Source organism: Bradysia coprophila, unplaced genomic scaffold, assembly GCF_014529535.1.
Source record: "Bradysia coprophila strain Holo2 unplaced genomic scaffold, BU_Bcop_v1 contig_232, whole genome shotgun sequence".
Taxonomy (NCBI): Eukaryota; Metazoa; Arthropoda; class Insecta; order Diptera; family Sciaridae; genus Bradysia; species Bradysia coprophila.
The window spans coordinates 19,036,378-19,053,990 of NW_023503493.1; the positions used below are offsets into that span (position 1 = coordinate 19,036,378).

The 17,613-nt window shown below is 34.8% G+C and overlaps 2 protein-coding genes across 4 annotated transcripts; both read left to right on the forward strand.

The window, feature by feature from the left end:
• Positions 1-124: 124 nt before the first annotated feature.
• LOC119076228 (cell cycle control protein 50A) lies at positions 125-9,883 on the forward strand. Of its 3 annotated transcripts, none has more exons than XM_037182885.1 (7): positions 125-316; positions 7,903-8,185; positions 8,249-8,547; positions 8,615-8,700; positions 8,768-8,903; positions 8,968-9,133; positions 9,288-9,883. In XM_037182885.1, exons 1-7 carry the CDS (start codon positions 262-264, stop codon positions 9,331-9,333), a joined length of 1,071 nt encoding a protein of 356 aa, XP_037038780.1. In that variant the 5' UTR covers positions 125-261; the 3' UTR covers positions 9,334-9,883. The 3 variants fall into 3 exon arrangements, with proteins under 3 accessions (XP_037038780.1, XP_037038781.1, XP_037038782.1); XM_037182886.1 differs by lacking the exon at positions 125-316 and adding an exon at positions 7,610-7,762; XM_037182887.1 differs by lacking the exon at positions 125-316 and adding an exon at positions 7,696-7,805.
• A 1,498-nt stretch (positions 9,884-11,381) lies between these two features.
• LOC119076210 (anion exchange protein 2-like) lies at positions 11,382-16,402 on the forward strand. The gene is made up of 8 exons (XM_037182862.1): positions 11,382-11,450; positions 13,176-13,441; positions 13,505-13,606; positions 13,858-13,995; positions 14,054-15,555; positions 15,618-15,812; positions 15,990-16,218; positions 16,279-16,402. Exons 2-8 carry the CDS (start codon positions 13,211-13,213, stop codon positions 16,351-16,353), a joined length of 2,472 nt encoding a protein of 823 aa, XP_037038757.1. The 5' UTR covers positions 11,382-11,450; positions 13,176-13,210; the 3' UTR covers positions 16,354-16,402.
• Positions 16,403-17,613: the final 1,211 nt, after the last annotated feature.

Sequence of the window (17,613 nt, forward strand, 5' to 3'; positions counted from 1 at the left end):
GATCAAAATTGCATACCTATTGCTATCCTTTTCATATTCATTTATTACTTCTTTTACTAACAACAACAACTCATCTGCCTAACTTATCGTTCTCCACATTATCGACATTGCTCAACCCTACCTTTCGATTTGTCATTGTAATTGACGACATATTTTTCTGTTTTGATTAGAAGTAATATTTATTTTCAACATAAAAACTTGAAATTAATTCAATTTACTTAGTTTTTCGACTCGTTAATCGCTGTGCAATCTATCGCCATAATGCCACCACAAAGCGAGGGTCAAGAAACTGCTGTGAAATCAAAACGACCATCAGGTAAATTGATTTTATGATCAAGATCCACGCAATGGAGTGTCATTATTTAAGTAATGAATCATTCAAATTGATTGAGTTTTACAAATTTATATGTAACAAAGGTTTTCTGTATGTAAAAGCAAATTCATTCTCTAACTTGTGAGGCTATATTGGTTTCAAGTGATGTTTAAGATTGATAGAAGCGAAAAATTGGATTATTTTCTTTGCGAAAATATTTTCAACTTTCCTTCACGTTTACCTAAAAATCGATTGTGTCGTAATTTACATTGTGTTGTTGTGTCACACATTAGCGACGACATTATAGCGATATAAGTTTTAAAAAATTCCGATAATTGAGTTTTCTCATGCTAAAGTTTAATTATGCCCGAAGCAATTTTGGCTAGTTTAACTCATAACGGCTTCAGTTACGGTGACTTACAGTAATTCTCACAGAGAACCTACTGCATTTTGTTAGAAAAATAAAATGTAACTCAATCGACCCGTCCATGTTCTGAAGTATGGACAAAGTCTATTTTTCATTACACTTTACATTCGTCAGAAAAATCGATAATAGAAGAGAAATGATTGGTCATCAATTCATCATTGTAAGCGATGGAACAAACTTTAATTTCTTTGTTTTATCTTTTACATGTGACGGTCAAATCTGTTTTTTTTCCTTTGAGGTATCGCTTAGCGATAAATCCTAAAACTTTTACTTCTTGAGCTTTCGTTTTTAGCCCCGTACGAAGTACGAAGGGGCTTATAGGATTACGATGCCGTGTGTAATTGATGGAATTCGAAGCAGACGGTAAGGGCAAAGTGTTTGCCTATGTTCATAGATAACGAATCCACAATAAAAATTTTGTCTGTCCGTCTGTCCGTCTGTCCTTCTGTCCGTCTGTCCGTCTGTCCTTCTGTCCGTCTGTCCTTCTGTCCGTCTGTCCTTCTGTCCGTCTGTCCGTCTGTCCGTCTGTCCGTCTGTCACGTCGATATCTTGAGTAAATCAAATCCGATTTCAAAAATTTTTTTTTCTCTGTAAGATAGTCAAAATAGTGAGGCTAAGTTCGAAGATGGGCGATTTTGGGTCGACCCTTCCGGAGCTGGGGCCCAATAAGTGCCTAACTGTTTTTCGACGATATCTCCAGACATTTAAACACTACACTTGTAAGGGATACGTCAAATAAAAGGTATTTACAATACCGGTCGACAAAAAAAAAGTTTATGAAAATTGGATGACCGACTCATGAGTTAGACCCCTTGGTGTGAACTAGGTACAGGGCGGCAAGCCGTTTTTGCTTGTAGATTGGCCAAATTTGAACGTATTTAGATGGATTTTGCTTTATTAGATAGGTATTGACCGTACCAATCAGGGAAAAAAAAGTTTATGAAATTCGATTCACCAGAGCGTGAGCTAGGGCTCTTGGAGTGAGCTTATATGTGGCTACTCGGCCGCACAGTGAAGGCGGTGTTTTTCGTTAATATCTCGAGTAAATTTTGACCGAATTTCATGATTTTTTTTTGTTTGAAAGGTACTAACGAATGTAAAGCAGCCGTACTACTTTCCACCTCCTAACAAAATGGCCGTCGGCCGCCATTTTGGATTTTTGTAAAATCAATATAAATCGGTGAAAATGATACTTACAAAGTCACTGATTAGTGGGAAGTGAGTGGTTACGTGTGTGGGGTGTTTCAAGGATCCCAAATATGGATATCTATATATAAATATATACAGCTATATTGAGCTATATAACGGTATAGATGGTTATTTTGAGCTATATACTAGCATATTTATCAGTAAATTGTTTATTTATAGGTTAATTGTTGAAAAAATTTAAGTTTGGGTCCTAGGAGGACTGAGATAATTTTAGGTCAATTCGAAATTTGTGTTACATTTGAAAGGAACGTCGTACGGGGCTTCGTAATTGCGCTATGCGCAATTTTTAAGACGTTCACATTTCATAAGAATTTTACTTTACCGACGTTTACGGGAGCAGTAGGCTTACGGTAAGAGTAGGTCGACGGACGAACTAGGGTCACATACGCAATAGATGTACGGGTTTGTACGGGGCTCAGTCGCAGCAAACGCTCCGACTGTTCTGACGGCTCGTTTATCTATAAGGGAAAGTAGCCTTCTCGATAATGACATATTACTATCAAAGAATTCAAATTTTTAAGGTAATAGTTATTTACGTAACCTGTTGTGGAGTGTAGATTTTAGGCTGCCTAAAATCGAACGTCCACAACAGATACGCACACAAAATTTATGCAAAGAGACCAAATCGCGAGAAAAATTCCAACATTTAGCCCCAAGGAATGAAATAGTTATTTGTTCAACGATGGAAGAAAAGTTGGAAATTGCATTTTCAGAGTGATGTTACCAGAACAGGCCATTTCCAACTTTTTAACCGAACTAAACACAGCTTTTTTTCTAAACAAAAGGCTTCCGAAGTTTCAGTGGAGTGGAAGAAACATGCTACATGCATCGAAAACCGTACTTTTCATGTTCTAAGCACTCCTTTCGACTCCTTCAGCATGTAAAATCCATTAGATAACTCGGGATAAAAATGAATAGTCTCGTTTTCGTGTGTTTATTGACCTCGGATACGTCTCGGATCAACAAAATTCACACGATAACTCTACTTTTCATCTTTTTATCCCTGGTCATGTAATAGTTATTTGGTGGAATATAATACCAAAGAAGTTCTTAAAGTTCTTAAAAACCAGATAGAGTATACTGTGCTCCTAACAATTTACCATCACACAATTTGTCCCTGCTCCCTAATGCATAACATAACCTGACTAAAGGAATTTAGTTATAACTACTGAAAGATAATTCAGTTGGTTATTGCATCCGTTGATAATGAATAAAGACACTCAATACCCTCTCTAGCAAACAAACTTCGTTTTGACGCTGTCAAAATAACAACTTATTCCTTGTAGGGTTTGTAGAATTATTGACTGTTGACTAATTTCTAATTTTACATGTAAAATGCAAAGGCTAAGTTGCATTTTTACCACCTTAATAAATGTAGTTAGCTTGCTAGAGAGAGTATTGATACACTGCCGGTGTAATTTTCTTCAAAATGTTTAATTTTTATTGACCTTATCGTAAATAATTTCACATATAAAACTAACGACGGCAACAGCGCACCCATAGTAAAATATAAGGAAGAATCCTTCAATATTACCGTAATTCAATGCGGATGGTGTACTCTTGTCGTTCGCTTTCAGTAGATTCATGTTAAGGTATTTTCTCAAGATATGTTCAATTAATCCTGCAGCGTCAAGAGACTCAATTAAAAGGTCGAATTCACTTACCAGGTAGAAATTCTTTGTGAAATAAAATACGAACGAGGTCCCGAACAACGATTCTTTGCAAAATCTTAATGTAAAATTTTTTCGAGTGAGCGTATTCATGTACGACGTACCCAAGAAGTGTTTAAACACAACTCCTCGGAAAGACGGATCCAACGTTAAATGCGAATATTTGGTAGTTTCGTCATCACCAATTACCTTGTGTCTGAGTAAACAAATTATAGAATGCATTAGTATGTACCATGTATCAGCAACTCAAAGACTAATGGTGAAAGAACTATTTGACGTTTGTATACAAACCTTTGCATAAATTTTGATCCAGACAGTCGTACACTCAATGATTCATAAATGTAGAAAGTAAATTGATGTTCGATGAATTCGTCAAAAGTTTTTAGTTCCACTGCATTTATATCTCTCTTCGTTATATTAAAAAAAGCTCCTTGATATAAACTTCTCGTAATCAATGTGAAGAGTAAAAATATTGCTAGCAAGAATCGCGGAAAGTTGCTATTCGGTAGAATTTGCATTGGTCCACCAAGAAAAATTTTGTACACATTCAATATACTGCCCTCTACCTCTCTGCCAATCACATAATCGTGGTATATATTTGGAGTAAATTTTAAGGTTATTACAGTGCAACATGCTAGCAAGGCTACCATCCCAATGGATAACCAAGAAGCGAGGGTAAATGGAAGGAATATTTTTGTGATCGCATCAATCAAAAACGGTGGTGGCACGACAAGAATGAGTTTGTCCGAATAGACCATTTTAGTGGGACTCATTAGTTCGGTTCTATTAGCATCCAATGACGTGTACATCACATCAACTTCATTATCAACTACAAGCTTCGACAATCCCGTTACTGTTTTGTTTGAATACACAAAGGTTATCGAAAAGTTCAAAATCTCACTAATCATATTGATTATTTCAATTGCTGCCCCATTAAATTTTGGTGATTTACTTTTAATTTTTTTAATTATTATGTGAGGCTGTATATTATGGCATCCATAGCGTAACGGGCATCGATTGAGTTGTTTGAACTTTTCCGGGAAAAATACGTTTGTGGCCCACGTCAGCGATGTCTTGTTGAAATCATTTATTCGAATGGCCTGCGTATTGTCACATGATTTATTAATGAAAGGCATGTAGGTGAATGTCGAAACTAAGTGTGACGAAACAGGACTTGTGACAAGCACAGCAACATTGTATATGTACATTTTCCAGAAGTTTAAAAATATATTTTCAATTTCATGTAAATTATGACTGCCATAAATAATTACGAAATGTCCACTTATCCAGAACAAATTGCTTTGAATTAAACACTCAAGAAAGCTTTTAAATTCGGCATATCGTCGAAAATGTAGTATTGTTGCACCAACTTTCCGGTCTTTTATATGAAAATTTTTGGTTTTTAAATCATTTACATCTACTGTTATTGGAAGATCATGCAACTGAAGAAAATTTTCCACAATTTCACTATTCGAATTCATTACCATCACCATGGCTTTATTACTTTCTACAATTAGTTTCGAAATCATTATCGCATCAGCAATATTTGGCTCGGCCAAATTTTCAATTTTTGTAGTTAGATTATCAGACGTTGACAATGATACGTGCATAAAACATACAAGTTTCAATAGCATTTCGGACGTCGTCATTTTTATTCAATATGACAGCTTTTTGTTACGCCTAAATCTAATAACCGATTGCTTTTTATTTGAAAGGTTGAACAATTAGCCTTTCAGCTCCAATTAAGGTGTTATCATAGCACTGTGCTATGGTGTTATTCAAAAATGACGTATGCCGTTTTTCTTTACAGTTCTTTTAACACCTCTTTCGGTTGAGTACGTTTTGTAAGTTTCAGGAAACTAGTACCCTACCTAGCCCACCCTATGACAAAAAATAAACGAATACGAGGTCAGCTTCGGGCGATAGATACAAGTTTTGCCCATTTCTGTGATTTAAATGTGTCATTTACGGACGAACCCTTAAGAAATAATAATAACAATACGCTTATAAATATTAAATGAAATTAAGTAAATGATATTGTTTATTGCCGAGACCATAATAACCCTCTAGTCTAGAGTAACTCGCAGGCATAAACATATTTTCGTATTATTCTAATGAATAAGTGATGTCACTGAAATGTAATGTGGTAAACCGTTTGATATCCATGCAAAGTACAGAAGCTTCGAAAAAATGAATCAAAGATTATCAAAAACATTTTAGAAGATGACAAACTTGTAGGCCTCCGATCAACAAAATAAACACGCGAAAACTAGACTTTTTTTTATCCCGAGTTACGAGTTATGTAATGGATTTAACATGCTGTTGGCATGCAAATTTTTTTGGAACCTTGTTCAGGGCTCCGAGCTGACTAATAATACCCAAAAATATCAAAAGTGCATCGAAATGCTCAGTTAAAATTCATTCAACCGCACCGTGGAGGGCGTCGAAAGTAGTGCTTGAAACATGAAAAGTACGGCCTTTGTATATCCCAACTTCTATCTCGTTTGAATTTTTCCTATTTTGTCCCTTGGTTAGCAAATAACTATTCTTAGGTGATTTTAAGTGATGTTGGTATTGGCAAGGGATTTTGCACTTTCACCGTTCTTTTTTTCACTCTTAATCCGTATTCATTGACCTCATGAAAAATTGGCTCAATTGTGGATATCCATTTATTTTGTCAAGGAAAGCTTTTATAGATATTAGATGACTCGTGTTGTCTTGACCCATAAAATCGATGTTGGTTGGCAAATATTTTGAGAGAATTCGGCCTGCTTCCACTTCAATAAGATAAGTTGGGTGAAATCGTTAATCTCAGCTGTCAGTGCCTTCAAATTGAATGAAAGCAATGGCTGCAATTAATACATTTGTGAATTGGTTCCGAGAGTGCAACTCTTTGCTTGCTTCTAGGGTAATTTTAGGAGACACAAGATGTTGAAACCACCTGTTTGCTTATTTGTTTACCGTTTAATAGTATAGTCCCTGTTCGGTTAAAAAAAATGTTAAATTAGGCTCTAAAATGTGAAAGTAACTCACGGTTTGTGAAGACGATTTTGCATAAATTTTTCCATCTTTGTTGCAATAGACGTTTTTCTTGCGGTATGTTCAACCACGGCAACTAAATTTCTTTTCGAGACCAAAATATTGAAATCAACTCGCGATCCCAACAATCCAAATTTATGAAGAATGTTTCTTTAGTCAACCTATCTTTTCAATCCAATTCGGTATTTACTTTGGTATTATTTTGCATCACATATGTTCAACGTCTGTTTTTATTTGCTGCAATGGAAATTTCCTTTTAAAGGTGTTTCTTTCAGAGCGTTTAATTTTATAAGATCCACAATATAAAGTAAACAAAAATGTACAGAAAACACATGTGAATGATTTGTCGCTTACCTGTAACCTACAGCTATACCTATTACCTGTATGGTTTATATAAAAAAGAAAAGAAAAAATTACCGACTGGATGTTTCACATGTGAATCAAAACTCAAATGACAGACAATTCAATTCAAAAAGCTCCAACCATATTCTCCTTATTATAACCTGTTGTAAGCTGTATTCCAGTCGATGAATATTGGAAGTACTTATACGTATTATGCGTAATTATATATGGTTTTATTCAACTCCTCCAACATCAAACAAATGGTATGTTATATGGTCAAGTCCATATTGTGCGTTATGTATACATTTATGGCATTTATAATTAATGCATGTACTCACCCTGGTTGTTCTACATTTTTATAAGTAATGAGAGTGGTAGACCATTCGTGCACACATCCACTTTCTTATTTTCACAGAAATCGAATCGAACTGTGAGGAAAGGTCTATGCCAAATCAATAAAATTTTATATTAACAGTGCAGAGGGTTGAGGGTATACATCGATGGATTTGATAAATACACAGCTTTTCCAATTCCCATTATTACCACCCGTTAATTATTTACTTTGCAAATAAAAAAAAAATTGTATCGTAGGTAATCCTTGTGTTTTATGCTCGTATGACATACTGACTACTGTACATAGTGGTCGCTGTATACTGACCACAATCAATACTTAAACTTTATACGAGAAACTACTCATTTCGTATTTTCATATAACGTTGTGCCTTCATTCCAACATGACGACCTCATTCATATTTGCATTATGTAATTTTTAGAAGTTACTCGTAAAGTCCCAAGAGGTTTAATTGTAATTTGATACACTAACTGTCTTTTGTAGCACTGAACGTTTTTGAGAAATATACACTCAAAGATAATCAAATTAACGAGAATTTTTATTGTTACAGATTCTGCATTTAAGCAGCAACGGCTACCAGCATGGCAACCGATGTTAACAGCAGGCACAGTATTGCCCACATTCTTCATAATCGGAATCGCATTTATTCCGATCGGTGCGGCTCTGTTATATTTTTCGAATGAGGTACGTGAGCACATAATTGATTACACGCTCTGCAACAAAACGGGAACGGACCAGACGTGTGCATCGATAATCCAAGCCAATCCAGCTGAAAACTGTACATGCCAAATCGACTTTGAACTGAAACGGGATATGGTTGGCGCTGTTTACATGTAAATAAACATCAGACAACAGGATAATCAAAGAACGAAAATTGAAACTCGTTTCTCTCTCAGGTATTACGGACTGAGTAACTACTATCAAAACCATCGACGTTACGTGAAATCGAGAGATGATGATCAGTTGTTGGGACGGTTGGAATTGGAGCCATCATCTGACTGTACACCATTTGCCAAAACCGATGAAGGTACATGGATTGCACCATGTGGTGCAATTGCGAACTCTTTGTTTAACGATACTCTAAAGATCCAAATGAAAGATACTGGACGAATGGTACCACTGTTGCGCACAGGAATCGCTTGGCCATCGGATCGAAATATCAAATTCAGAAATCCACCTGGAGATCTGGAGACAGGTTCGTTGCACTTCTAAGCTTTTCATTCACGTAAAAATGATTTCAATAAATCCGTCTTTTTGTGAAGCTCTGAAAAAGTTTGCTAAACCAAAAGCATGGTCTCGTGAACTTTGGCAATTGGACCTAGTTGAGCCGAGCAACAATGGATTTCAGGTAGATGTGGTCTAGTTGATGATAAAGTTGAACAAACAGTTAAAACGTTTTTTTTTGCTTTTTATAGAACGAGGATTTGATTGTTTGGATGCGTACGGCAGCCTTGCCAACATTCCGTAAGCTTTACCGTCGCGTCGATCATGGTCAGGAATATTTTAGCGAGGGATTGCGTAATGGAAACTATACATTAATTGTTTCATATTGTGAGTTCATTATCGCTGAGTGGTTTCAATCAATCGATTAATTTTACATTTGAAATGTTTGCAGCCTATTCCGTTGCTGATTTTGATGGATCGAAAAAAATGATTCTATCGACCACTTCCATACTCGGTGGAAAAAATCCATTTTTGGGCATTGCATATATTGTCGTCGGCTGTGTGTGTTTACTGTTAGGTGTCATTTTACTACTAATTCATGTCAAGTTCAGCAAAAGGTAGGTCGTTCCTTTATCCTGTTACTAATTTTAAATGATGTGAATGAAATAAATTTTTATTGTGCAATAAAAACCTGAATAGTTCAGTGCTTGTGCGTTGATGACCTGCGTCTTGATTAATTTTATTCTTGATATTTTCATTTGTTATCATCAGTCCCAACGAGATGATCAATGTAAACCAACGAACACCGTACACATAGTGACATTTACCTAAAAGATGCTGCGAGGCCAGAGACTTTTTAACCAAATTTGTGAGTGTTATTAACGGACGCTGAAGTTTTATTGTGAACCACACAGAATCTATAATTATATTGTTGTTTGAATGTAAAAGGAAAAATGCACATAAAAATCAATTATTTAGTTAAATTATGAATTGTTGATGGGTTTTAGGATTTTATTTTTTAAAATAAACAGAAAAAGCGCCTTTTTAACCAACTATACATTTAATATTACGCTTTCGATGTCAACAAATTAAAATAAAAAAACGAAAATCTAACTCTATTAATTTTGACATCATCCTAAACATTATTATAGTGTCGTAACAACGTCCAATCACTTGCACCTAATTTTTAACTGGAACAAAATTTTTATTCAAATCTATAAACACAAATGGAAACAATTTATATTTAATTAGAAGATAGAAATTTTTAATTTATTGCAAGTTTTGTTAAAATGAAAATTTGTTGTCATCTGTGAAAAGCATTGCTTTTTTATATAAAATATAGACCACACCACTTTAACATAACTCAAGGAAATTGTGTTTTATTGTTTTAGCCCTGTACGTACGAATTTCAATGGGCTATTAGATTTACTAAGTCGTATTGTAACATTGAATTCCGAATCACAAGAATTCGCAATCTGTCCATATTCAACTTTGAGCAACTGATTTTTGCAGATGTCTTCGAGTTTTATAGTTTTCGAAGTTGATTTTAAATGGATTTTAAGTGGACGGAGAGTGAATATTCGTACCTTAGTGTGAATAGCATCCACAATAATTCTTCGACACCCACTTACATCTCTGTCTCTCTTGTGAATTTTATGTTGAGTAATTTCAATTAATAAAATTCACAATAATCGTTGCATGTACGTTTCGAATGATAGAATTCAAACATCCACAGATATACTTTAACTAATCATATTCGGTTGGGTATTATGTACCATAAACTTTTTGGAAACTAAAGTCATTCCAGAATTTTTTTTAAATAAAATTTTATTAACTAATTTGGCTAACATGCGGGTTGGTTGGAATTATTTGTTTATGCATAAATTAGCAACAGCTGGTCTCTATTGCATTGTCAGTACGATCTACATTTATTGTTTGGTAGTCGTCAAACACACGCGTATTAAAAATAGCTCGATATTTACATAGCAAAAAAAAACTTTCAATTTTCGCCGGCTGAAGAGAAACCAACTGTTGCTAACTCATAACTAATAAAAAAAAAGGATTGCTATAGCTCTTCCCATTATCGATAACAGATGATTGTTTCTTGAAGGTATTTCGCACGAAAAGATTCGTATGGGCTTTGCGTAGCCGCGGCTAGCCGGTTTGTTTTGAATGTACGTGCGTTAATTAATTAAATCTGGCATGAAAACCACACTCCAAAAAAGTAAATGATAAATTGGCTACAATTGGTGTAGATCCGGCGTCTGCTACTGACCACATCTTAGTACATCATCGCAGAGTAATCATAATATCATTGTTGCAAAATCTGTGATTTGACGCGGAAATGTGAAGTGTTAACGCTTAATAAAAGAATTGAATTGAGCTTTTGTTTTTAAAGACAATCAATTTTCGTTTTACGGAATTAACGTAAGGTATATTGTGGAAGTTATTGTTCTTTGTGAAATGAAATTTAGGCAGTATAATAGAATAGAATAATAAAAATTTGGATAATTTGTGCAAATTGAAGAATTGTCTCAGCTTTTCTTGCATCTTAAATGTGTAGAATTAGTTTAAAGTTTCGGGTGCATCTACTCATATTTCTACTCACAGACAATTTTTTAAATATTAGAAAAAAAATTCCATTTTCAGCTGAACTTTACTAAGTACACAGGTACACCTGTTTTTACCTAAATAATTGCCTACTTCATGAAAATAATACTCCTCTGTATTAAGAAAATTTTCTGTTTAGTCATACCACATATGGAGGATAAAAAGTCTGTGCCTTTGAGTCAAACAAACAATTCAATATTTTTTACATTTACATAGCAAACATATTTTTCAATTTCAAATTCCAGCACTCCATTTTTCCCGAGCCGATTAGCAATTGCAGAAAAACAGTTTTTTCAATTTATAATTAGTCAAGATTCTGTGCTCGTAGGTAGACCATTTCATTACTGATGATTTTTTTTTTTTTTTTTGTAAAATTAGCAAAGATATCTGTTTTTGAATATTTATATTTCAATATTTGCTCTAGAGTTTAAAATATTTCACGATTTTGTATTAAATTTGGCAGTCGTCTGAATCAATTGATAATGAAAATATTCTTAAGTGCTCCAATGAGGAATGTGACACACCTCTAACAAATGGTTTTATCGTGAAGCTCGTCAGTAGTGGTTACTTTCGCACTAATTTATTTCACCGGAAATTTAAATAAAGCGTCTCCCCTAAAACGTAATTCCTAAGATTACCGTCGACATTTTATTTCTACTGGGTCATCTCTTCTGCAACTCACATCACATCGATCACATCACACCAAACGACAATAGGTTTGTTCCAATTAACTGTAAACCCGAATTTTGACAACACGAACGACAATGATTTCACATCCACAGAGATGAACAATTTTTCTTGTAAATTTTTCGTTAAAATTTTCGTCAACCTGAATGTTGAGGTTAAGTTGCCTTCTGGTGGATGAAATTTGACATTTCGAAATGACATTGGAACAAACCTACATATACATCATTTTCCTCGTCATTTTCATGACCTTGTAAACTTCAGACACGATCCCATCCCGGCTGCCAGACATGTCGAATGAATTGAACGAGTGATTTGTACATAGTTAACGTCAATTGATTGACGTTAATGACAACTTAACGAAAACTAAAGTGGGGTTACGTTAATTAGTACCCTATAATGAAAACGATGTGTACATGATTGTCCATAATAAATTTTTCATCACTTTGGTGACTTTCACGAAGCATAAAATCTGAATTAAATCACATCGAAATCACCGAAATTATTACATTTTTCACAACCAACACTAATCTTTTTTGGTTTGGTGAATTGACGTTCAAAAACAAAACTCATGTTACGATTAACGACTTTAACGACGATTTTCTTCGTTAAACCATATTTGACTAAGTTCAAGGTGGATGCGATTTAAGTGTGAAATTGAGTGGGAAGAGCTATTTTCTTAGATTTTCTTTTTGTAAATTTTATTTTAACGTGACAATATTTTAAGAATGCTCGATATACGAGTTTCTTATTTTTGTGTTTCTGCTGAGATGTGACAAAATATCGCGAAAAAATTTGATTAGTCCCTTCCTTATTTAAATTGTTTTTATTTTTGAATGATTGTTTCACGCTAATTATCATCTCATATCGAAACGAATTTAAGTGTGTCACCTGTTTCGATTGATTTTAAAGCGTAATTAAGAAAATTGATCGGATATATTCTTGGATTCATCGTCTGGAAAAGTTTATAAGTTCCAAAGTACTGCATGACAGAAAAGTGATAAGTACGCTCGAAGTTGGGCTCCCAAAATTTAAATCGTATTAGTCGGTACTCAGTTACTCGGTTAAGACTCAGAACTATAGAACCATTCTCCATAATCTTTCATTTTAATCTTTGGACACCCCAAAGAATTAAAAATTAACAGCCAGCTAATTGTTTATTGTTAAATTTTAAACTGTGCAGCAATTATATCGACCACCGTACATTAGGCTAAATCCAGTTAGATTACTTTATATATACAAGTAACAAGTTTAAGTAGCATTCCAAAATTATTCAATTAATTATATATATGCATTATACCTCAATCATTTCACTAAAAGTAACCATGAGGATTAGTTGACCAAAAAAAATCTTATCAAATACAGGCATAACATTTTGTTTAAATCATATCCTACTAAACATGGACAAGAGGAGACGTTACCGTCACGCAAAGCCAGTAATTGTACAATTGAAATGTTTGCACGGAAATGATGACAATGGACAATGTCAAACATCTTCGCAATTCAGTGGAAATCTCCCATCAGATAGACACTTGATGGCGAATGTGAAAAATTATATTGGAAATGGAGTTCTATTGCTTGATATTGAAGAAAGTGATTTGCAAAAGGTTATAATTAGGGTGGCAGAACAGGTGCTGTATGATAGTCAAACAATGTGAGTGTTTTTATTGTGGAATTGAAAACATTTTTCTTAGATGGTGTCTGATAGAGTCATAGAAAAGTTCGACATAAAAACGGTATCCAATGTATTTCTATTAATGGAGCATCCAACTTTAAAGGAAACGACTTTGTTAGAGGTATGAAGGTCCTATGGAAATTTAATTTAATTTTAAATCGATAACCTTAGGTTTTGTATAAATAGTCTTGCACGGACACTGTTTTACACTCTCTGTTTGACCTTTGAATAATTAAAACTCTAGTTATTAGCTTGTCATGCACTAAATACTGAGAAATCAACTTCTTTACATGATCCTTGCACCCATCTAGCATCTGTGAAACGGAAACAAAAATATCTCAGAATTAAAATATTTTTACTCGTCTTAATTAGAAACTCAAACCTAATGGCATTCACTGTAAGGACACCGAAATAATCGACATTCAGAAACTTACATGCAGTAATGGCAACTACATCAAAAACCTCCAAATAGAATCTAGCCAGCAGTCACAAGAATCTGGTCTTGTTGTGGTAACGTATGAAGATACATTATTTAACATCTCATTTCTCATTTTCCACTTTCAACAAGGTGGCTAATGCTGACTTTATCCTAAAACCAACAATATCATTTGTTCGGCTCGAGAACCCAGTATGCTTTCCACAAACACTAAATTTCGATTTGCCAGTCCGATTTCTGTTTGTTTTATTGGTACCAGCGACACAAAACAATCCTACGTACTTAGATGTGGGAAATAGTTTGTGGACAGTATTATTTGAAGATGAATTGCTGCCGTATAGCGTCAAAACGAAAGACGAACTAATCACAGGAATTGAGAAAATTTGGGAAAATAACCAACCTAAGCAGAAGGAAATTAATTATGAAGATGAGGAGCACAGTAATTTACTTCGTAGAAAAAATTTCGAGCAAAAAATTACTTCGTTTAACCCTTTGCTAAAAACGAATCGACTATGGGGTGGACTTATTAACGATATTTCTCGCCGTCTACCTCACTACAAGTCTGATTATTGTGATGGACTAAATCGACAAGTGATTGCGGCTTCAATATTTCTTTACTTTGGAGTACTTTCGACTGCCATCACATTCGGCGGTTTAATGTCCGGCAAAACGAACAATTTAATGGGAATATCGGAAACATTGCTAGCAACATCGATAATGGGAATTGTTTTTCATATAGTCTCAGCGCAGCCATTGGTGATAGTCGGTGGGACTGGTCCATTGTTACTTTTCGACGAAGCTCTGTTCCAGTTGTGTCAGTTCTACGATATCGACTTCTTGACGATTCGCATTTATATTGGAATTTGGCTGGGATTGATTGCTGTGACTATAGCAGCATTTGATGGTTGTGTTTATTTAAAATTGCTGACTCGCTTTACGCAGGAATTGTTTGCATCGCTGATCTCTTTGATATTTATTATGGAAGCGGTCTTTAAAGTCATTGATGTATTCGAAGTTCATCCGATTTCAGTTGAAACTAATGACACTAATTCTTCATCGGAATCATATTCTAATGAGTCAGGCGATGTCATAAGTGAAACAATTGGTTCGAAGGATATTCATGAACCAAATACTGCCTTATTCTGCGCCATATTATCGATAGGAACATTTGTGTTAGCCTACTGTCTAAGAGCCTTCCGGAATTCGCATTTCCTTGGACGGAGTATACGCCGGGCAATAGGAGACTTTGGTGTGCCCATTTCAATATCAGTTTTCGTCTATTTATCCTATTTGGTGCCACAAATCTACACCGAAAAATTAATCGTCCCGGAGGGTTTATCACCAACAGATCCAAACGCTAGATCATGGGTTATTCCTTTCAATGCTCTTCCTATATGGGTACCGTTCATTTCTGTATTGGCAGCGTTGTTAGTCTACGTTCTGATATTCATGGAGACTCAAATTTCCGAATTGATACTCGATTCCCGAGGATTGAAAAAAGGATCTGGCTTCCATGTGGACATTGTGATAATTTGTCTGGTGAATGTGGTGTTTGGATTTTTAGGAATGCCATGGCAGTCGGGTGCCACAATCAGGTCTGTTACGCATGTGTCGGCTGTAACAACAATGTCAGAGTAAGCTTGAATCTTAATTAAGTTAGAAATTCAAATTCAATAGTGATTTTGTGATCTGGCAGACGATCGAAAGAAAGTGGCGTACCGCAGCAATTAATTGTGAAAGAGCAACGTGTTTCCGGCTTGATAATTTCTATCTGCATCGGATTATCTGTTATTATGGCACCGATTCTGCGAAATATTCCTGTTTCGATACTGTACGGAGTCTTCTTTTATATGGGAATCGTTTCGATTAGTGGAGTACAATTCTTGCATAGGTACAAAAATCAAAACAACACCTTTTACAGACGACAACTCCAGCAACGTCAAATATGAAGTAAAAGTATTTCAGTCTGTTACAAATCAAAAGAAGTAACAGAATTGATGGACTTGTTGTCTGTAGAAGGTAAGCATTTCTCATGTTCATTACTGAAGAGACTTTTCCTTTTGTTTAGAGTACGACTTCTATTTACGCCAACTAAGTATCATGGTTCCGAAGCGTATGTTCAGCGAGTACCTACATGGAAGATGCATATCTTTACATGTGTTCAGGTTCTTGCTTTATGTGCTCTGTGGATTGTGAAGTCGTCTAGATTTTCTCTAGCTCTGCCATTCGTTTTACTTTTGATGGTTCCTCTAAAGCAGAAACTAGCAACTTACTATACTGTAACTGAAATGGATGTGGTAAGTTGAAAACGAGTTCATTTGGTTATGTTTTATAACACCAAAACTTTACTTAAACAGCTCGATGGAAATTTACCAGACGTGGATATTAAAGATGAACCTGATTTTTACGAACAGTCACATTTACCGGCGTGATTTGTATATATTATTCAAAGTAGAAAATAAATATGTTTTGATAAGAGAAGCAATTGTAATTTGTAATACGGTCGCTTTGCCTTTTTTTTGCTTATAATAAGGTAGACAAAAATTGTAAAGACGTTACTGTTTCGATAGATAGGTACGTGCTTTCAACGTTTCAAGAAACTGAAAGGCATACGATTAATATGGAAGCTATTTCTGTTAGAAAATGAATTTACATACATGTGTTTTATAGAAATTCTTTCAATTCTCTCAAACAAGTCTAATATTCAGCAGATAATGATCCCCGTCCCGCCAGCCCCAGACCAAAAATTTGAATAAATATCGCCATACATCGAAAGTTGTTTTGTCGCACTTTTAATTACTTGGAATATATTCAGCAAACAATATTACTGTTTACCTTTCACAGAGAACTATGTCATTTGCTATCAATAGCGACGACCACAATTAAGCGATGTGCTTGGCTTTATTGCAGTATTTTGTAGTAAAATGTATATAGAATCGAAACGAGTGAAGTTTTTGCTTCGTTATGTCGAAAATGCTTTTCTTCAATAAAATAATAAAATTTCCACTAACCAATATGAAATGGTGACTTATTGGCCGAAGGTTAATTAGTTTATTGAACTTTTTCACCAGGTGACGATCACCGGTAGACTATTTAGGGCGCTAATGCAATACTCATAATGTCAACATCAATAACAACAACTCATCATCGTGTTTCGTTACATTAAATTTGAGTTTGTTTAACCAGTTATTAATTTCATTGACATTTCAGCAAGTACTTTGTTTTGTTATTCTGTGTTAAGCATTACAATTTAAATATTCATTGATGAACAGGTTGATTGTTTGTAACATCTTATATTCTATTCCATTCTGGACAATCTATCTATAGAATCCGTGGAATGGAATTTTCTAATTACTTGTAGCACACTGTAGACTGTCTTCGGATTTATGCTAAATTAACGAACACATTCAACAAGACCTCATCTCTTTTCTGACCTCGGCAGTTTTTTTTTAACTGGTCGTTTTACTGTGGTAAAACACGCACGGGGGCCTCTGTATCGGCAGTTTAATCCTCGGTTTAATCTGAATTTAAGATTTAACTGTAAGTCCCTAATGAGGCAATGGTTTGTAACTTTTGCCGCATTGTTACACTACCCAATGCAAAAAATATTTGTTCTACGTTTTTAGATTTTGAGTCTTAGTAGCGCTCCAACAAAGGTAGGACTAGTGTAGAAAATCCAAATTGATGTATCG